The 23,721-nt window shown below is 30.5% G+C and overlaps 3 protein-coding genes across 4 annotated transcripts; 2 read left to right on the forward strand and 1 right to left on the reverse strand.

The window, feature by feature from the left end:
- Nucleotides 1-726: 726 nt before the first annotated feature.
- On the reverse strand, nt 727-3,221 carry LOC124529982 (deoxyhypusine hydroxylase). The gene is made up of 4 exons (XM_047103949.1): nt 2,857-3,221; nt 2,278-2,601; nt 1,627-1,816; nt 727-1,032 (listed from the first exon to the last, which is right to left on the reverse strand). Exons 1-4 carry the CDS (start codon nt 3,134-3,136, stop codon nt 912-914), a joined length of 915 nt encoding a protein of 304 aa, XP_046959905.1. The 5' UTR covers nt 3,137-3,221; the 3' UTR covers nt 727-911.
- A 3,233-nt stretch (nt 3,222-6,454) lies between these two features.
- On the forward strand, nt 6,455-15,227 carry LOC124530056 (globin-like). Of its 2 annotated transcripts, none has more exons than XM_047104041.1 (4): nt 6,455-6,579; nt 11,610-11,764; nt 13,462-13,687; nt 14,640-15,226. In XM_047104041.1, the coding sequence occupies exons 2-4, from the start codon at nt 11,610-11,612 to the stop codon at nt 14,775-14,777; spliced, it is 519 nt and encodes a 172-aa protein (XP_046959997.1). In that variant the 5' UTR covers nt 6,455-6,579; the 3' UTR covers nt 14,778-15,226. The 2 variants fall into 2 exon arrangements, with proteins under 2 accessions (XP_046959997.1, XP_046959998.1); XM_047104042.1 differs by lacking the exon at nt 6,455-6,579 and adding an exon at nt 10,726-10,784 and having other exon boundaries at nt 14,640-15,227.
- Nucleotides 15,228-19,162: 3,935 nt separating this feature from the next.
- LOC124530065 (cytoglobin-1-like) lies at nt 19,163-23,451 on the forward strand. Its single transcript, XM_047104051.1, has 4 exons — nt 19,163-19,255; nt 20,938-21,094; nt 22,436-22,661; nt 23,136-23,451. Exons 2-4 carry the CDS (start codon nt 20,940-20,942, stop codon nt 23,283-23,285), a joined length of 531 nt encoding a protein of 176 aa, XP_046960007.1. The 5' UTR covers nt 19,163-19,255; nt 20,938-20,939; the 3' UTR covers nt 23,286-23,451.
- Nucleotides 23,452-23,721: the final 270 nt, after the last annotated feature.

Genomic DNA, 23,721 nt, shown 5'->3' on the forward strand with positions numbered 1-23,721 from the left:
TACTTGTAAACTGTCAGGCATCTTTGGAGACTGAAAAAACCTACAGAACCGTAGCTGCACACGATTGTTCTGTCAATTGATGCTTGTCGTCTATTCGAATCACTTGACATTCGGCGACTGTAATTTGGCCCAATACGCAAACTTGGTGGTAGGGCTTTGTCCAAGTCCGTCTGGGTAGGTACCACCCACTCATCAGTTATTCTACCGCTAAAAGAGGGTGAGTGTAACTACAGGCACAAGGGACAAAACATCTTAGTTCCCAAAGTTGGTGGCACATTGACGATGTAAGGAATAGTTAATATTTCTTACAGCGTCATTGTCTATGGGCGATGGTGACCACTTACCATCAGTTGGCCCATACGCTCGTCCGCCAACCTACAACATAAAAAAAAAACTTGACATCCGTATTTGTATCCACATTGTGCCGGCTATTATAGCTAGTACAAAACATAAATCTGTGAAGTGATAACCTATTATGGGATAGTAAACTTATTCGTTACGTAACGCATTACAGTGCCAGTCTATCCCTTTCTCTTACGGATTCGGCAGCGGTAGGCAGGCTCTGCCTTTCTCTCCCTCTGTCTAACCCAGAGCACTAGCCGTAATTCGAAAAGTTTCTTCTAAGCTGTTAGACACTACCTAACCAAAGAAAAGTTATCGTCATATCAGCCTTAAAAACCATTGAACATTACAATATGACATTAGGAGCATAAAATAAAAATTTTATTACAAATAAAAAATATATAATCTAAAAAAAGAACAGTTTTGAAATAAGTACTAATAATTTCTGACATTAAATATAATTTAACTAACTGATTACAATAATTGTTTATGTAGGCTGTTCACTGTTCCGTTTTACAATAAATATTATATGAAAGAACGAAAAAAGGCATATCACAACACATATAAAATCATCCCTGTACTGTGAGCAATGTATTTGCATACTGAAATTCTGGACTGTTCTCATATTCAGACATGTCGAGAGCCACTTCACAGCTCTCTCTGACAACTGGCCGGGGATCATTGAGATATCTGAAATAATAATTTTAACATTAGCCTTATTCAATTAAAGCCACAGACATAAAGTCAAACGTGATATAAAAAAAAACTATTCATAAAATGCTTGTGATGCTCTAATTCTGAAAAGTACATGTGAATTTGATTTGTTATACTCGTACAGTCATAATAACACAATATGTAACAATAAAACATTTCATAGACAAACAATAATAAAGCATATATCAGCATTAAACTAAATAAAAAACATGTAATAAGAATTTTTACATCAATTATGTTTTTTAATGTTGCTATCATTAAAAAAGAAAAAAGTGGATTCTACCTGAGTTCATTCAATTAATTGAAATAACTAAATTAATATTATTATTTTTTAAACTTTATATGTAGTTTATATATATTACTTATATTAATTGAGAAAAATATATAAAAGATTCAATAGATGATGATGACATGTGAATTATGTCATGCAAAGTTGAGCGAGCGCCATTAACTTGTGATTGTGCAACATATGCTTAATTATTTAATCGGCAGAAAAGAAAAAAATCAACACAAATAGAATGCCTTATAGCATATACATAAACTATTTCAATGTATTATAATAATATTTACCTTGTTAATACTTCTGTGCATTCATCGGTTGCTATAGAACCCAGTGCCTCGGCTGCTTCATGACGTACCATTTCATGTTCCGTCGTATCTTCTAAAGTCTTCTTAAGGAAGGGCACACTGCGCTCATCTTGCATCTGACCAAATATAAAGGCGACTTCATGGCGAAATAGTGCACTACTCGCTTTAAAGCCTGAAAAAAGAGAATATGGTAATGAAAAGTAATGGTATCTCTTTTGTATTACATTTATTAGATATACTACATTGCAGATTAAAAATAATACTAAAGTAATTCATTGTAAACAACATAAAAGAACAATATTACATGAAATTGCCTACAAGTGGTACTGAAAGAGTGTGTTACACCTGAAAAGCAATATCAAAGCTCATTCTAATTTCTATTATGGGTTTTATTATGAATTCCAGTTTGTACATAGTAAAATATCTTCAAAAGTGATATATTTTTAATGTGTACTGTTTATTGCATGTAAAATTAGTTTTCTCTCTATAAAATTGATTTTATTTCTACTGTCTATTGCAAGTATATTTAATTTTTCTTGTATTGCAGATTAATTAATTGTAAGCATTTTTCTGTTTTATTATCTTGTATTGTATAATAAGATATATTATAAATATACAAAAGATTATAATTACCTTCCCCTAAAGCATTAATACTTTCTGTAGTCCCTAAGTTGCGTAAACTAAACATTGCTCTATAACGCTCAAATAACGTTTTATTTTCATCCATCATTGTTTTTTGTAACTCATCAATATTAACTTCTTCACTGGGAGGTGCAGGATCAATTGAAGCGTAACGACTTTGTGATAAATTATTTTCTTTAGTTTTTTTTTCTGCAATCCATTTTAATCTCTGTAATGCTATTTGACATGTCTCTGCTACTTCTATAGCCGAGTCATATTGATATTTTTCAAGTAATTCTTGAAGGCCTGTATCTCCAATGGCACCTAGTGCCTCACCTGAAAATTTTATTGAAAAATCAAAAATATATCTCATAAAATTATTAAAATAATATGAGTTTGATAATGAATAAAAGATGTTTCAGTAATTCATAAATGTTTTTAAATTTTTTTATTTTATTTGAATCTTAACTAAAGTTAAAAAAAAGGTTGATTCAAATTTAGGGAGCGTCCCTAATACTTCCGCTACTAATCTTATAATCCATATCTCGTACGTGAGAAAAACAATGCGATAATAAATAAGGCAATACCTACCGGCTTCGTGTCGAACTATCGGATCTTGATTTGTGTCTGCTAAAACGCTTTTAAGAATAGGCACTGCTTTTACATCTTGCATTTGACCCAAGCAATATGCTAGCTCATGTTTTAATAAAACTGATTCATCTTTAAAGCAATCGCTTATACATTTTATTGCTGTTTCGCCTCCCAAGTTTCGGAGTGTAAAAAGAGCCCGAAAACGCTCTTTCATGGGCCTCTGCGGATCGTTCAGCACCCTTCCAATATTTTCTACAGCACTTTCACTAATATTTACCATTTCTAATGTCTTTTAACCTTTATAACAAAAAATTCTTGAAACGTGTTCGTATTTACCCACAAAGTGATTGTAACAATGACAATGACATCTATCACTTGAAATAGTCTTGAAACTGACACATGACATTCGGGGCTGCCAGCTCACAACATATTTTTTTTATATTTAAGTTATACGTAATTGATTCGAAAAGTATTTCGTTTTATACAAACACTTAAAGTCTCAGATGTTAGATTTAACAGCAATATGGTTCTTATGGACTATTTAATTTGCTGAACTCGGCAGATTAAAGTCGAGTTCTTTGTATTTACAAATGTGAAGTTATGTTCCTACAACAGAACATAATGCCGAATTAAAAATTATAATTCAGAATTTTAATGTATATGATGTTTTCCAATATTTATTTAATAAACAAATAATAAATATTTATCGCGTGATCTTATTAAATAATAAATACAGCTCCAAACGCCCAAAAATTATATGTTAATTATTTAAACCTTTTATTTTTGTTTGTTATTTGTATCAACGGGAATAAGAAAATCATGTTTATTAATATTTAACAAGAATGTAGAAGATGTATCTAGATGATACGAAAATTTTATTTTAAAACAATATTTTTTTTTTAATAACAGAGATATAATTTCGGCAGCTGGAACACAAAAAATTGTTATTGAGATATGAGCAAAAAAACCGTAAGCTGTTTTCTTTTCCTCTTATGTTATCATGTGTTGTGTAGCCTTCAAATTATAATTTTCTGAGGTGATTTCGAATCTAATGAACTATTGTTCATATTGTTAGCAGCGTCGTCATTATATGTATTTTGGTTATATACTTTGAACAAAGTAATGATCAAAGACTTCCATAAACATGTCTACCTTTTCTTACACAAAGTAAAATAATTTTCCTGTGTGGTTTGTTACAAAAAAAGGAACCTTTATTTAAAAATGACCTTTATTTTATTAATATTATAATGAATGACTTGCAGTGTTTATCAATAATAATTTTCAACATATTGTTGTTACATAAAGGACATTTTCGGTTAACAAATATTTTCTTTCAGTTAAGTTGTCGGCCGATTTGTATATAAGTATAGAATGTATATTTTTTAAGGACTATTTGGTTGCCTTTCAACATATCTTCATAATCAAACCCTGTAGATTTAAGTTTTAATTTCTAATAAATAATTGTAACTAGTAATAGTTTTATACAGCCCACGGCAACACAAGAATGGAATATCTCTACAAATTCCAATAAGTACACATTTAAATTAAAGAGTTAGGTTGGTTGGTATACTAAAACATATTGTTAAGATTAATAATGTTGTTAATGTTAAAATGAATACAGATAGCTTAATATCATTAAATAAATCACAATAACAAAAGAGTTACTAAAGACCATTCAATTAAAATATTAAAAAATATACTTTTAGTCATAATTATCAACGGAAAAGTTCAATAAATTATTAAATAATGTTATATATAAAAATAATATGGGCTACAAATTTATTTGCAACTGATTGTGCTGCACAAATAAAAATATAATAAAATGGAATTTTAAAACATTAATTGCTTCCTTACTAAGTAAAGTTACATTAATTTCAAGTACTGCTACAGAAAGGTCAATTACGTTAGACGCATAGCTTTAATACTGAACTATTACGCACTTTATTTAAAAAAGTTACATATCCAGATTAAAAAAAAAAAAATGTTTAGGATAAACAGCACATGATTAATAAAAATAAAAATTTGGCGTTGGTGGCATCACTCTCTGCCCTTATCCTAATTTTATTTAAGGTCTGCGCAGCATGTCTTCTCTTTCCATACTTCTCTGTCACACGTTATCTCACAAGGAACATTCTTTCTAAACATATCGTCATATATATAAACATATACATATCGTCTTTCACACAATTTTGGCGTCTAAAATAAATGTAATATTTGTTTATATAAATTTGACAGCACGCCAGAAGGATCCCACGCTAGAGTAGGATCTTAGCAGCTGGACTCTACGGTAATAAATTAATAATTAATACAGTGTTAATGATAAATAAACAAGATCTTTATATTATGATGTACTACATAAGATATACAATATAAAATACGTAATAAATAAATAATAAATTATTTATAAAGCTGAGAGCAAAGGGTTATTTCAGATAAATACATATGTCGTATATCGTCGTACATAATATAATTAATGTATTATATAAATCCACCATATTTGAAACCCGCTTTAATTATACATATATAAGTAGTTATTTTAAGTTAATCCTCATTGACTCTATCTCCACTTGTGGAGACGTACCACCACCACTTAGTTACACTAACCCACCCAATCTAGTGAGTCAGTGTAACTATGGATATAAAATAATCTTAGTTCCTGAGATGAACTGATGACGTAAGCGATGGTTATTATTTCTAACCATCAAGTAGAATCCCGTCAGAATTTTAAATAAATTTTAATAATCCAATAATGTATAAAAACTCTACATGTAAACAGAAATTCCCAAACGGTTTTTATTGCGGAAAATTAAGTACATATATTATGATAATTTATTTAAGCAGCACTTACTAATCATTGATGCAATTACAATTTACGTTTTATTGTCCAATATTATTATTTATCTACGTCATTGAATTTTTGCTTTACAAGCTAGCCGTACTTATTTTAATATATATACTTTAATTAAGTACGACATCAAAATTATTCTTTTATTTATTTTTGAACGATCAAAGATAATTTCAGTATTAACTAATTAAAAAAAAATATTTTTTTTAAATTAAACTAGTACCAACTAAAAATACATAAATTAAATTTAAAAAATATGCCTAACCGATTAATGAATAGGTTATATGAATGGGTTAGTAAAAAACAAAACTAAACATTACCGCTTAAGATAAACAATTGTTATCGTATGGTTACGTTATGTAACATCAATGAATAGCGCTCTACTATTCTTTTTTTTTTAATATATCGTATATCAACGGAAAGTCCATAAAACCTTTTTTGAGCTTTGTGCACTCATCATATATTCCATCGCGAAAAAAAAAGTTAATATTGTTTTTTTCTCTTTTAAAGAGTGACTGAGCCAGTGTAACAACATCAGAAAGTGATATAATATCTTACTTCCCAAGGTTATTAGGTACTGTCATAAGCAGCAGTAAAAATTTCGCATATTAAGATAGCCTAATTTTAATAAAAGTACTGTAAATTATACAACCTAACATATGAATGTAGTTGTATGCTAATGCTGATTTGATAATTACAAAATAAATTGATCATTAAATCTCATGCAACGTCTTAAAAGCGATAAAAACATAATAAAATCACATGAATATATTTATGTCGTTAGTATCGTGACAAACATCATACGCGTTACACGTTCTTAAGGCTTTATTTCAAAAATAACCACGTGTGTAGCTTGAATACGAAACTTCAAACATACGGTAAGCTTATAATACTATTTATAATCAAGTAATTTATTGTTCTAATTTTAAAATCAGAGATTATTTTACATAATCTGTTTAATATTTTAAATCTAAAACTACGATATAAAAACTTTTTTAATTGATTTAAAAATAGAATGCATCAAAGTTAAACTTATACATATATTAATAGTGTTAGCCAATTTGTCCCACTGTTTATGAGACGATAGCTGCACTTAAAAAAAATGGTTATAGTTTCATTTTGAAAGCTTCAGTCGTAGATGTACAAAAAATTAAATAAATTCTTGATTGCAATTTACTAAATGGTTACATAGAATTTATTTTAGACGGCGCAAAAAAGTTACTGGCCGACTAGAGAGCATACAGATATATGTTAAAAAAAAAGTTAATCAACGTTAACAAAATTCAAACTTAATTGTTTTCAATAAATTATAACTCAGTATTTGTATATATTTAAGCATTTAATACTATTAATTCTTATGCAAATAAAAAGTATATAATACAAACACCTCATTTAAATACTTTATATAAGGTTTCAAAATTTTGGCGCCAAATATAAACGAGTGACTTGTAGTTAATTTTTTAACTTTACAATTAAATGAAATCAAAATAACACCTGTCATAGCTTTCTAAATTTCCTAAAAAATCTTTTGAATAAACGCGAATCTACGTCGGCGACCACCCGTTTTTAAAAAAATTTATAATATCTTTCGAAATTTATACCTATATATAAAATACCACATTATAAAGGATAAATAAAAAGTTGCAAAATAATCTCTCAGTTTTTCTTTACGTTTCATAACATACCACATAAAAATAACTTTCGTCTGTCTTGTCGTCTAACAATGCCGACGATAATGTATAAATAGCACATATATAATGTTATGCTGACAAATAATTTAGTATGTTTCGCTCCGTGAAAATAGAACGAACAAACAAATTTATGTATCGAATAACAGTGATTAGCGTCACAAATGTATTTTTAATAAAGAGTTCCAACATTGGGAGGATTTATTTTCCACAATACAATTAAGAACTACAATTGAAAAAAATCATTGTGATAAAAGGACGAGCTTAGAGATAAATATATTTTTGAGCCCTCAGTACGAGTTGTAATACCGCATTAATTATGTTATTCATACATCGCGCATTGTACGTTGATTGTAATATACCAGAAACTTTAACGCAGTAGTAGAGACCGGCAGTCAATCCCATGGGAGACGTAGAACATATTGTGTACATAGTTTGTTAGTAAAAACAATGTGCCCTCTCCTCCCTCAAACAGTTCACTCAGTACGGAGAGTAATATTAATCGACTAAGGTTGGTTAGCACTATTATATATTATTTTAAATAACTTATAGTTACATTTTCCTACCTTATGTAATAGTTTTTAATGAACATATTTTATATATATCAAAGACATCTTTATTCAATATAGAAGTGTTTACACTTGCTTATTGATAGCCAAAAATCTACCACCGGTTCGGAATTTATCACCTCGGACCTGAGAACCAATAAATAAATAAATATGAGACAACATCACATACATTACTCTGATCCCAATGTAAGTAGCTGAAGCACTTGTGTTATGGAAATCAGAAGTAACGACGGTACCACAAACACCCAGACCCAAGACAACATAGAAAACTAATGGTAATCTACATCGACTCGGCCGGGAATCGAACCCGGGACCTCAGGTGTACACACCACTCGACCATGGAGGTCGTCAATGAAAGAAACTAAGCGAGACATACCCTTTTTTATTTCAAGTTACATGTGCAATATTAATTACTAAGTCGAAATCTAAGTTGTTAATGGATGTAAAAAAAAATAACTCTTATAATTCAATGAGACGACAAACTCGAGGAACAGCGGAATGTAGACACTTCTAACTTCCAAACTCAGGTCTGTTACTTGGGTTTTTGGTAGAAAAATCCATAACTTTTTACCGACCCGGCCTGAGGCCAACATTTTAAATCGTGGCCTTGGGATCTGTAACCATATGTTTAGGGAAACTATGCCGTCAATTAACATATCCCATGTGTAATGGCTACGTTATATTATTATACAATTACCTGTCACTAGTATTTAGTTATTAGAAAAAACATATTGTCATTTTTAAGGTGAAAGAAAAAATCGAATTGTTTTTTAGTTTATTTACTTTAACCAAAAAAAAGCTTTAATGTCATTTTATAATCTGCAATGTCATGTTAGCCTATAAATAAACACACAACGTAATTACGACTTTTAAATTGAATTTTCATATGTATTCATTGGCAAGCCGTTGGCAAAAATGGATGGAAACCTACGTCATTTGTAAAGTAAGAGTAATCTTGTTACAATTTATAGCTTTACGGAACTTAACGAGTTAATTCATTGTAGAGCCCAATCAAACATTGGCGACGATCAATGGGATCGAAGTGTTTGTACAATGTCTTTACACGACAAACTGCTGGGATGACATTCACGTGGAGCATTTTACGTTACTTTACTTTATACTTTATTGTACACACACATATAAATAAATACAACACGAATGCAGCCTTAACAAAACAACAATAAACAACAACAGCCTGTAAATTTCCAACCGCTGGGTTAAAGCCTCCTATCCCTTTCAGGAGAACGTTTGTAACATATTCCACCACGCTGTTCGAATTCGGGTTGGTGGAATACACATGTGGCAGAATTTCTATGAAATTAGAGACATGCAGGATTCTTCGCGAATTCCTTCACTGTCGAGCACGAGACGAATTTATAAACACAAATTAAAGGCATATGAATATTCAGTGGTGCTTTCCTGGGTTTGAACCCGCAATCATCGGTTAAGATACACGCACTCTAACCACTAGGCCTCCTTGGCTCTATATCTCAACAAAACAGGTGTACAATATTGGCGACCTGATCGCTACACAGCGATCTTTTCCAGGGAACCAACGGTGTTGGTTAGGACAGCTCAGGAGTAATACTGTAATAATAACTAAAATAACATGAATCTATAACTAAAAGTAATAAAATTAACCTTTACTATTAGTAATGAATTATTATTTCGTGTCACAAGTAAAAATTAAACGCAATAATACGTATGTATAAGTGTGACCAATCAACAATTGCAACATTTGATTGAATGTCCAAGAAATATTGCAAGATTTTATTGATATACTGTAGTTTCTTGTTATTGTTGAAGCTATTATATAAATTATTTATTTTGTATTGGATATAAATAAATATCATAATATCATAAGAAGTTAACAAGACGTAGTTTACAATGAGTTATCATGTACTTCATTTCTGTTTATAATGAATCTTGTGATCAGATGTGCAGGACTGAAGAAGGAACATCGCGTCTAAATCTACATGTAGATGACGGCAGCATAAAAGGAGGTTTCATACAACCAGTGCGACATTATTGAAATAATAACTATCGTAGTGTTGATAAAATTCATATAAAAATACAGTCATTTAGGACTCTTAGTTCATTCTTGATTCACATTTCAACATCTCAAGATCAACATTATAAAATAAGCTCTGTCTGTGACTGTTGCTCCTTAATTTAATATAATTTCTTATGAATCAAGCTACATTTCCAAAGAAGGACATAGGATACCTTTTTGTCCGTCACCCGAGGACCAAACACTGAAACGCAAGCAAAGCAGAAGCGACTAGTTTAGTATAATCTTTTAAAATAGCGACACAAAAGCGCTCGACTACCTATCGGGTCCAATATAAACCATCTAATGACCCAAAGACCTATAGAAAAATGTTTGAAATTGGTCCAGCAGTTTAGAAGTTCACTTGCACTTACACGTACATGTACAGAACAACTATTTATACAAACAAGAGTATGTTTAGTACGACATAACTTAGATGTAGCATCGGCAAAATTCGTAAAACCGATCACATCCGAATCAAAATCTGACACAAAATCATCAAACTATTTATTTGTCATGTGCAATATTTTTTACGCAAACGTAATAATTTGTGATGTCATATAACCAAACACATTCGCCAAATTGATAATTGCTGTTTTATTTTTGCTATGCTATGCTACATTTAAATTGTGTCGTGCTATACTATAATCGTCTTAAAATTAAATATGACCGTCTATCTAACTTCGATAATAGGGGTCAGATGTTAATAGATCAATGAAGCGCTTATTTAATCTTAATCGGACCACCTTGAGTGAAAGACGTGTCGTATATTTAATGTAAGTTTTTTTTTGTTAAATAGTAATGAGTATCATATTACATTTAAGCTTAAATACATTGTTGTTAAAGTTATACTTCTTTTGGCGAATATAGAAAAAAAAATGAGAGTGATTTTAATTATGTGTGCCTAGGGTGACGCGATAACTACACTTTATCTTATTTTACAATGTTTATTTTATTAGATATTTAATTTGATAATGCTTATATTTGTATGTATTATTTTACGTTATTAATATTACAAACATACACTCTAGTCTGAAGATTGGACCGCTACTACTTAGTCATAGAAGTCAGTTTTGAATTTATAGAGCTCGATTATTACCAGAACGTAATAAGTTACCTTATTAATAAAATACATTAAAGAAAAAAATTAATAATCGTATCTTATGCTGTGATAAGTTCCTTAAACTTTGGTTAATCCTGGTATCATAATTATCATATTTAAAATAGAGCAACTAGTGAGTTTCTTGCCGGTTCTTCTCGGTAGAATCTACTTTCCGAATCAGTGGTAGCTTCACTTAATATAGTGTAAAATGACGATTCAAAAGTGCTTGTAAAAGCTTACTTGAATAAAGTATATTTTAATTTGATGTGCTTTGTCATCGGAATTGACAACTCCTTAAATTCAACTTCAAAAATTCAACGTGAAATAAGATGAAGTAACTCGACTTCACTATCAAGATTTGATTAAGACTTAAACTAACTAACAAATTAAATAAATAAGTGTTATAATGTATTAAATATTTCCAAATAATTTACCCAAAATAGTGACAGTACTACGTGACTATTTTCAACGTTTCTTAATCTTTTGTCCTCTTGTACAGATGGGTGGTTGGGTGAGTCATCTTTGGTGGGGTGGCGATCCAGACAGCGTGAACCAAATATCAGGGTTATCAAGGAGAGATATACATGCAGTGCAGAAATCATGGGCAATCGCAAGCGCCAATCCCGTGGCTACTGGGACTGAATTGTTGAAAAGATATTTTAAATTAAATGAAAACATTTATGTGAGAAACGTGTTCGAATTAAGATACGTCATAATTAATTGCGGTAAATTAAAATATGAATATTGAGTCAGGTTAAAACCTAATCTTACACGCTTTAATTTTAATATGATTAAAAAGGGTATGTGGTATATTAATAGCACCCGCGGTTTTCGGGCCCCCAAGTGTTGTAAGGTCGAAGATACCTAATAGCAAGGTTCTTCTCAGGTCAGGGTCCTCCTTTTTCCGAACCGGTGGTAGAATTTAATTTGACCATCAATAAGTTAGTGTAATGCTTCTATACTGAATAAAGGAATTTGAGTTTTGAGTTTGAGTTTCAAGCTTTAAAATCAGTTGGATGGGAAAATGGAATAGTAACAATTAATAGTTTTAAATTAAATAATTTTTGACAGTTTACAATCTGACTAGATTTATTGTACCGGTCCTTACAATCCAATAAGATAAATAGCAGATGATGTATAAAGAAACGTTAGATTGGTCTTTGACCCTGTCACCATCCATTCATACATTCATCGAGCTCAAACTACAAATAAACCAACATATATGAATCTCGGTCACAAACATTCAATAACACAATTCCATTCAATTAGTTTTTATTATAATCTGATCAGTAATTTTGGACATTACAACAAAGTCGCTTTCTCTGTCCCTATATCCATTTGTATGCTTAAATCTTTAAAACTACGCAACGGATTTTGAAAAGGTTCTTTAAATAGATAGAGTGATTCGAGAGGAAGGTTTTTGTATGGTAAATACAAATACAGTATAGTAATGAAAAACTGATAATTTTAGAAGTTTCTAATGTGATGTTGTAAATAAACAAATTCTGTAGTACATTTAGTATATCTTCGCACCCGAGCGACGACAAGGCCTCTGATTATATGTGACATTTTGGCCTTTTCCAAAAATACGGCAGAAGGAAAGAATGCCTTTGTCATCCGAACAATACACACCGGTTTAAAAAAACCGGTTGCGTGTCGTGTAGCATGTTTATTGAACACCTCATTTACCAGTTTTTTATTACTATTGTTAATTAATTATAAAAAAAGATTGGTTTAACTAGTAATGAAGTTCATTCAATTCAATTTATAGCGCATAAAATTTTTATTGCACTTGTGTTTGGAGAGCAGCATGTCAGCGCCAGATGTTCGCTACAACGCAAACGTTCAATGTTGATATAAAATAAATGATCTCTTTGATTTTGCGAGATCAAAGAAATCGATAAAAATCACGCGAAATGAAATACACTTTCAACACCATTTCAAATTCTTTGACAAATATTTGGTACATTCTAACTGTTACTATTTTTTTATAGGTTGGCGCCGAGCATTTTGGCCACCTGATGGTATGTGGTCACCACCTCCCATGGACAATGGCGCTGTAAGAAATATTTACCATACGTTACATCGCCAATGCGCCACTAACCTTGGAAACTAAGATGTTATATCGCTTGTGCCTGTAGTTTTACTGGCTCACTTACCCTACAAACCGGAACACAACAATACTGTTGTTTATCGATAGAGTATCTGATGAGTGGGTGGTACGTACTCAGACTTGCTTGCACAAAGCTCTAACTCCAAGGAAAACCAGAACAATAAAACCGTTAAGTTATATTTTAGTTCACATAGTGAAAATAATTTTACGTTATAAATCATATTAATTTAACAAACAGATTTTTCCGTGCGTATCCAGAAACGAAGGAATTCTTCAAAATGATACGCAACTTACCTGAAGATCAATACGGTCAGAATCATCAGTTCAAAGCGCACGTCATCAACCTAATGTCATCGATCAGCTTAGCTGTGGACAACCTTAATCAGCCAGAAATTGTCGCCGCCATGATGAACAAGCTAGGAGAGTCGCACGGGAAGCGAAAGATACAAGAAAGACATTTCCATGTGAGTATAAACACTTCTCACGAGGGTCATATAGATTCTGGTGACAGTTCGTTGTGATATATTTTCAGCAAGGTCATTGCTAACTTAAACCTTATAGTTTACCGGACTTGAAACGTTAGTGCGGTGCCTTTTTTAATCCAATTTTAAATAACTTTCACAATCTTTGAGACCAGAATTCTTTGTTCTATATAAGTATGTATGTGTGTCACATCTACGTCTTTTCATGTGTGTGTAAATTTTCCTCGTCTCACATATCTTTCTTACAAATATGATAACATTATCTCCTTATTATTTTCATCTGAAGCGCAATTGCAAGATAATTTATCTCATTGTGATTATAAATTTAATTAATTATTATACAAAATTGGAATTGGTATTGGCATTGGTATCGTATTGGTGGTACACCAAATATTTCTTTCATTTTGGCCATTTTACAACAACAATATAGTAATTTTCAAGTAAACAAACACGATATATATATACTTATTAGCGATAATTATGATACTTAACCCAGATTTGAATAAGCGTGGGCCTACCAACGCTAAACGTATAAGAAAATCCTGGCTACTCTAAACGTACAAGCACAAGGGGCATAACATCTTACTTCGAGTGTGACCGTATGACTATATAAAGGATGTTTCATATATGTTTCATATTTACAATACCAAGTGACCACTTACCGTCTGGTAATATTCCAGTGAGTATTTTAATAATTTTAAATTTAAAATTTTGTACAATTTTGATGCAATCTTTTGTATAGAAACAAAAGATTGCATCAAAATACTTATATACATTTTAGATATGATTTTTATATCGGCAATATATCACGAAATAATCAAACAGACAAACGACTGACATTTCTCTGCACATCTGTGACAAGTTTTTCGAAATAATCTGTGCCTCCTTACCATAAAAAGATGATCTATATTTTCTAACTGACAACGCTTTACAGGATCTAAAGGGGGTTATAGTAAAAATGTTCATCGAAGTTTTGAAACTAGACGACAAGACGCTAGGTGCCTGGGGGAAGACTGTTGACTTCTGGTACAAACATATCTTCGAAAAGTTAGGAGGAAATGAAACAAGATAACGTTATTCGATTGGATATGATAAGACAATAATTAAGTATCTCACTCGTACAACATGTACAAAAGAAATATTATATTTAAAGACATTTGTGTAATAATACAGTAACATATCTTCTCTCTGCTATTCTGTAAAAAACTCGAATCTCACTGCAAATCATCATCGTGAAATGTGTGATATAGAGAATAGTGATACGCGCCAATCATTTTGGCATAGAAGCATCAATTATAGGGTATCATACTAAGTTGGGTTTCACATAGTGGTGAGATACAAAGTGAGGTCTTACAGAATAGCTGATTAAAATTATGTTCAAATGTTTGTACTGAACGTTAATGTAAGGATACATCGTTTACGTCAATTACTTTTGACTTATACATTAAGTATTCAACTACTTTAATAATATTTTATAAAGAGTTTTTATATGTCCAAAGATTATAATAATTTTAGAATTATTTAGTAAATTGTTATTTGTTTTAATGTGAATTATATTGGTAACTAAAGACTAATTTTATAATCATATATGTTTGTATATTACAACGTTATGTTTTATAATAAAAAAAGTAAAATTATAAACTGTTTTTTTAATTTATACAAATTCTCTATTGCATATAATACGTATAATATATTTCAGTATGAATATAAAATAACATAACAGTCAATTATATTGTCATAACTATAAAAATTACTTTTTTAAACTTTTTTAAAATTGGATCCACTATGGCGAAAAACGTTTTTCTTATATACTATTATAGTCTGTGGTAACAAATTGTTGTTCTGTAATCCTGTTTTCGTCGTCTGTCTCATTTCCTGTTATATGGAGAAATGCAGATGATTTATTGTGTATGCATTCAATCTCATCAGAAATTTTTAGCATTGATTTTAATACATGTTTTTGAACCACAATAATTTTAAGTTAGAAAATAATTAAATGACGACCTCCGTGGTCGAGTGGTGTGTACACCGGTTCTCATGAGGTCCCGGGTTGGATTCCCGGCCGAGTCGATGTATATTATCATTAGTTTTCTACGTTGTCTGGGGTCTGGGTGTTTGTGGTACCGTCGTTACTTCTGATTATCCATAACACAAGTGCTTTAGCTACTTATATTGGGATCAGAGTAATGTATGTGATGTTGTCTCATATTTAAAAAAAAAAGTATTTAAAAATTATATTTATTATTTATTTCTCATTAACGCATTATCTAACAAAACGTAATGACAGATAACAAAGTTTCGAGAACTTTAATTAGACTGTTTAAAATATAATAAAATTTATTAAAAGACTAAATTGAACCAAACTAAACTACAATTTAATTCTAAAATATGTAGCGAAATGAAATGCCTGTCATGTAACAAACAAAGTTAATAATTATACAATATTCATTTTGAAGGAATCAGCAAGTACACTGGAAACCCAAGGGGGATCTTATTCCCGGAGATTCCTTAGTTGGCAGAAACTATATACTGTGCAAGATAAATAGCTTAGATCATATTTAACCAAAACAACGACATACCGATATAAAAAACAATCGTTCTTCGTACAACATACACAACTTATGTTGTTGTGAAAGTATTATCTTCATCTACTGCCATACAATTACATCTAATTACAAATTCCAAAAACAGTTTGTAACTAAACACAATGATATTCTAATAAACAGATATGTTATATCGATACTAAGCAACAGAAAAAAGTGTACCGCGCCGGGGACCGTTTATTTTCCATCTCGTTACAAGTAAAAAGGATAGCTTGATAAAAACAATAAGTAAAAGGGATAACTAGATATTTTAATTACGCAAAACGTATTACTACGTAATTATGATGTATTATAGCGTATTACTAAGTAAAACAACTAAAGGCAAACGTCTCAATTAGGACGTTTTCTAGTCTTCACTTTTTGCGCGTTAATAACATATCTGTTTACTCCGACATCATTGAACTAAACATCATTACATAGTATAATACAAAGTCGCTTACCGCTGCAAATCCCTACGTACACTTAGATCTATAAGATTACACAACGGATTTTAATGCGGTTTTTTTTTAATAGATATATTGATTCAAGGGGATGGTTCATATGTATGCACAACATGGTAGAGAAACACTGACAGTTTTATACGTGCGAAGCAGGATCGCTAGTACGTCATATAAATTAGAATTTCAATAACACTTAATATTTTTATAACTTAAAAGTATCACTTATTGAAACTAGTGACATTTAAATAAGGAACACTAAAGAATTACCAACATTAAATAAATTAGTAGGAGATAGGTACGCGAAAGTTATACGTAGATAAAAAGTACAGAAGAGTTTAGAAGTAATGAAATGAGGGACGTGAATACGTGAAGACTGAATAATTCATAACTGCGGCATATTAGACGTTCAGATCGCATTCCTCCATTTCCCTAAAAATGAGGAACGCATATCGAACATTTCCAAAGTAATACTTATTTGGCACGACGAGTGAGTGTGTGTGTGTGTGTGTGTGTGAAATTTCCAAGATATTTGTCTTATTTTAGTATATTTTTCAGTATTACCAATATGCCGTCCATTCCAAATATATCCACTTGTATTTAAGAGGAGATTATCGTAGATTTTAGGTATAAATGCACAGAGTACATTCCTCCTCAGTCAAGCGAATTCGTTTTAGAGGTTTGGCAGTTAAAATGTAACAGGTATACAGACTGAGTTACTTTTCCATTTATAATATTTATATTTACACTAGCGACCCGCCCGGCTTCGCATGGGTGCAATGCTAATACTAAACGTACCCACTATAGAATGTGTTTTTTATGACTTCACTTAACCATATTGTACATGTACATATATACCTTCTTCTCGAATGACTCTATCTATTAAAAAAATTGCATCAAAATTCATTACATAATTTTAAAGATCTTAACATACATAGGGACAGACAGCGGTTAGTGACTTTGTTTTATACTATGTAATGATAATGATGATGATAATTATAATTATAACACTGGAGTAGTGTAAAGCGAGCTCTGGGCTCAAGGGAGACTAAACAATTACGCAGGATATATTATCGCACTAGAGTGTGCAGGCATAGTACACTCTACACTCTTCTTTCTAAAAGCGAAAACTCTCATAATCCGATGGGGTAACAAATCCGACTCGAAAATAAAGAGTTTAGGTGCAAGGCCAACTGCTTTACCTCATTTCCGAAGCATACACAATCCACTATAAAAAATTTGATAAGATTTGGTATGACACCATTCATTTATTACGTATGACGATTTAAGAGGGGCTATACCGTTAGAACCTTTGAAATTGCTAAAGCTTACAAATATTTTCATTTTTCTTATAAATTGTTGAGGGATCCAGAACCAGCTTAAATAGTCTTACATAATTAATGAAATTTTCCTATGAAGCAAACTTAATCCAACATAGGCTATATCAACCAACTCTTGAACGCGAGCGAAGTCGCGGGCTACAACTATTTCTACAACCGTTGTCCCGTGCGTATAAGATGAAGACGTGACTATGGACACCCAATCAATTCATATTACGCTCTTGACGCTCAATTGACTCTAATATTGAATAATATTCGGACTATACAATACTATTTTATTTATGCACATAAAGTTACGTGATAAATAATTTTCAAAGGGTGTAATTATATGTAATAGTAGTAGTTATATAATAGGAAGATCTATCTACAAAGATTATTTAATATATTTAGTATATGCATAAAATTTTGTAAGGATTTATATATTATAGGATATTTTTATTTTCTATAAATTATTGTGTTGCGAAATTTACTTTAGGAATGTCGCCATACTCTCTATATATCTCTACCACATAAATGAAAATAGAACATTGCACAGGGATTTGGTTGTAGAGAATATCGATTGTTATTAACTTTTTTAATAATATATGATATATCATATGGAATATACTTATTAAAATTAGGTAGTTAGCTAAAACAAATTACTTTGAAAACACGTAGAGTCGTTGGTTCTACGACGGAAGTGAGCGGATTGAGCTAAAATAATCACTAATAACTCATTTTTATTTATACATTTCTAAAAAATATAATTGTACTAATTTTATAGAGCGATATCGTATTAATTGTTTTAATTAATAAAGATCAAACATTTTGTCATTTACAATATCTTTAGGAATAAAATATCTATGACGTTTAATTAATTAAATTATTTATTAATATAATGAATTTACAACAAAAACAACATTAAAACTATGATACATCACTTACCTACCAATATTTATTTTTTATATACCACAACATGATTCATTTAAAATTAAAAAAACAAATCAATAAAACGCCTATATGTCATTGAAAGTCTTAAATATGATAAAAATGTATAATCTGTGTGATTGTGTCGTAACTCGTAAGTTTTTTAGTATCGTGACTAACATCACAAGAGTTACACGTGTATAAAGTCTTGTTAAAAAAAATAACCACGTGTTTAATATAAATACAAAACTGTTTAAATACATGGTGAGTTTATACAAATAAAGTTCTAATTTACATTTTTGTTAATTACATAATGAAATCAATACTCTTAACAGAACATTTTATACTTAATATTCTTACTAGTTTATTATTTTTAGTTATATTTTTCATAGTAAAACCATTAAATGAATTATTTATTACTAATATACATATGTGTTTCTCTTATCTTAGCTTTTTGTAATAGTTGGTTGATAAACTTCAATGAATTTCAAGGACTTGCACTATTATCAAGAACGACTTTATTAGACTAATAGTTTTCAGAAAATCTTATTATCTTTAAACCCAGTAGATGTCGAATACAAGCGCCACTAATACTGGTGCAAGTTTTGTATTACAAAATATGTACATTTATAAAAGGCAACATCCTGGCTGGCCGGCTCACTATGGCATATGCTAATATTTTCAACGTACTCGTATGTACTTACATATATTACGAGAAATCTGACACTAAATCGTCATCATAATATTCCATTTATTTTAGTTATATTATAATCTTTCGAGCTGTACAAGACGACAATGATACCTTCATTCAGTGGTAATTTACAATTTTTCTTTAAATAAATTCAAAATAACTTAAATAGTTCGAATCGAAAGAACCTTACATAGAATGATAAAATATACATATCATACATATATAATAGATTCGCAAAAATGTATTCAAATTCAATTATGTACAAATAGGTAAATTATTCAAAAAATATTTTGACTACTTTAAAATTCTCACTCGGGACAGTTAGAGACAAAATATATAATTCATTATAGAAAAGTAATAGAATAAATATTCCACAGCTGGGCTAACGTTCCCTTTTTAAATTAAGATATTTTTTCTTATATATAATAGTGTTGTATTATAAATAAAGACATATTAACCATAATTCCTTTGTATTGCACAATATAGCTCAGTTATTAGCAAATCGCATGAATACGTAAATCTAAGGTTTTTCGTTTCTGTTCCTACTTCCATTGGAATAAGCTTTATGTTGATGTATGATTACTAAACGATTTTTACACCTTGGGTATACCCAAAATTCCAAATAAAGTGCCTTAGAAGGATGTATTGTCATTACGAAGTTACAAACTATTTATTACAAGTTTCTCGTAAACATGAACTCTCTGTAAATCAGACTGATCATTTTTCTGAATAGAAAAAGATTTATATCTATAGAGTTATAACGAATATATTCGTAATACATCCTTCTAAGGCACTTTATTTGCTTTAATAAAATAATCCACAGTTATTTTTATCTAGGCCTATTAATAAAACTTTAATAAATACAATATTATTATAAAAAACATAGTATCTTTAATATCCAGACTATATATGGAGAGGATGTATTATATAAATTTAATTGTATTTGATTAACAAAAGTTGGTAAAAATAGTGGAAAGGAGTAATTAGCTTGTTGATTCTTTTTATAAAAATCTACACTCTAAACTGATGGAAGTTTTCTATTTTATTCGATATTGTAACGTGACAATTTGTTGTTGTTGTTGTTGAAAATTTAAAATCATTTTTGTAAGCCAAGTTAAATAGAAAATATCTTGTTTTGATGTTATGTACCGATTTGAATATTGAGTTACCCAGTGTAATTATTTACTTTTTATAATTAACTCTACAAGCGTACATAGCGTGGATTGTATCAATCATTAATAAATATTCCTTACAGATATGGGGGGTTGGCTGAGTAATTTATGGTGGGGTGGTGATCCAGACAAAGTGAACGAAATATCAGGTTTAACCATGAGAGATGTGTACGCGGTACAGAAGTCTTGGACATTGGCAAGCGCCAATCCTATTGATACTGGAATCGAATTGTTTACAAGGTATTTTAAATCTGAATAAATAGCAAAAAAAGTAAAGAATAGATTGACATTACATCCTGACATCTGCAATTCTTATATTCAACGAACCTAATCTATAAAATAAAGCAACACAAACTAATCTCACTTACAAACACACTAAGACGATTTCATTTCATTGTTTCTTTTGGAACAAGTTTGTCAACTATTTTGGAAATAAATTCCTTCCCATGAAATTTTAAATTTAAGGTTCAAAATAATTCATCTCCATGATTACTAATATAATAAAGGCAAAAGTTCGTATATATAATAAGCATAAATACAAACTTTTGTTTTGTTGTCACTATTTCACGCTAAATCTATAATAATATAGATAAAGTAAATATAACATATAGGCTATAATTAATACAGATATTGTGCCTGAAACCCCTAAAAAATGAGCAAAACCGCTAACGAATATATATACTTATTCTACATAAAGTTAATAAATTATATAATCTGGCACCGTATCCTTTTCCAAAAATACGCAAGAATGTAAACGGACATTTCTCAAATCACACTGGTTTAAAAACCGGTCGCTCAGCGAGTTTGTCGAGCACCACATTTTCTAAAATATTTATTTCAATTGTTAATGATTTATAAAAATCATTAGTTTATCTTGTAATCAAGATCATTTAATTATGGAACATACATTTTTTTAACTCTGTGTTAGAGATTACCATGTCAGCACCAAATGTTTGCGATGTTGATAAAAAATAACAGATTTCTTTGGTTTTCCAGATCAAAGAAATCGATTATTATCAAGCAAATAAGAGAGACAGTATGCCTATCTTCATTTAAATAAATTTTCTACACCAAATTTATAATACTACAAACACGTCGACCAAATATAAATGAGCTCTGAATGTCAAATATGTGATTGATGTTGAATTATTGTCACAACGCAAATATTTTTATTTATATATTGAATATTTGCGCCTATTTGATTATTCTGACGATTAACTGAAATTCGACGGAAGCACGCATTTGAAATGCAAACCAGAGAAAAATCATCAAACAGGTCCTCTATAAATTACCACACATTACATTAAGGCAAATACAAAAGCACGATACAACTAGCCCCGCCTTAAGAAAAACAAGCGTCTGTTATATTGCAAGCAGTATTATAACGATCTCGCCTAAATCCAATACTTTATCATAACCGGTGAAGATCCGTACAAAAGGCAGCATTCAGGTCCTTTCCCTGCAGCCTGCATTAAGACGACGAGGTTGGATACGCTAAGTAAAGTAAGACATTAAGACATCTTTACCTACAGCCAGGTAAATTTAAATATGCTTAATGCAAATATAATATTTGATCAACAGATTATTCCATGCATACCCAGAGACGAAGGAATTCTTCAAAATGATACAAAATGTACCTGAAGATCAGTTCAATCAAAATCATCAGTTCAAAGCGCACGTCATTAATCTCATGTCATCGGTTACCTCAGCAGTGGACAACCTCAATCAGCCAGAAGTTGTCGCAGCCATGATGAACAAGCTAGGGGAGTCGCACGGAAGGCGGAATATAAAAGAAAAGCACTTCAATGTAAGTATAACCTCTTTTTGCGAGGGACACTCAAATTTAGCACTGCACATCCCTTTGTGCCATATATATGGTTGAATTTGAACTAAATTTTGATATCCCAGCGTTCTAAATTCAAAAATGAGTCCTGTGTCCTAGATCTTAAAAAAAATTATTTAATAATTACGTTTAAGTCGTTGCGATAATTTAAAACGAAATTGCATATTTAAACGAATTATAAGGTTATAAATTAATAATTATGGTACCTAAAAAAGAATATTTCAATTCGAATCAAATTGTGGCTATCAATGTGCCCATATTTATTCAATAAACGACTGTCACACTTTACGAAAATAATGCTTTTGCAGTAAATCATTGAAATCTTACTTTAAAACAAAAATTTTCAAGTTAACGATCTTAATAAAATACATATAAAAAGACCATCGATTCGTGACCTAATTTTTTTTTAGTTTCATATTTATTATTTTTTCTTTGCAGGATTTAAAGAACGTCATAATTGAAATGTTCATTGAAGTCTTAAAACTAGATCACAAAACGTTAGTTGCTTGGGGGAAAACCATCGACTTCCTGTATAAACACATCTTTGAAACATTGCAAGATCGAATTATAAGACAAGGCTTATATTAAGCAAGTTATTCAACTAAAGAATATAGTCCTTTTGAAGATAAAAGACTAATAATTATAAATAAAAATAACTAGTCCTAACAAATTGTAAACCATATACAGATAGAACTGAAAACTTGTGATTGTAAAGTTGTGGTACTTAGGTATGAATAAAAAATATTGTAATTGATATATTTTTTGAAGAAATAACTTTAACCTTAAAAAGGGGTTTATATGGTCTTTAAGGACGTAATGTAAGCCCGTCTGGGTAGGTTATTTTCCCACTCATTATATATTCTACCGCTAAGCAACAATACTTTGTATTATTGTATTCCAGTTTGAAAGGTGAGTAAGCCAGTGTAATTACCAGAAGCGTAGCGTACCTTAGCGGGGCCCCGTATAAAAATTTGTCTAGGGGCCCTTAGGAAGGGTAAAGATTTCTCACAAAAAAATGCATAAA

This window comes from Vanessa cardui, chromosome 5 (genome assembly GCF_905220365.1).
Source record: "Vanessa cardui chromosome 5, ilVanCard2.1, whole genome shotgun sequence".
NCBI classification, from domain to species: domain Eukaryota; kingdom Metazoa; phylum Arthropoda; class Insecta; order Lepidoptera; family Nymphalidae; genus Vanessa; species Vanessa cardui.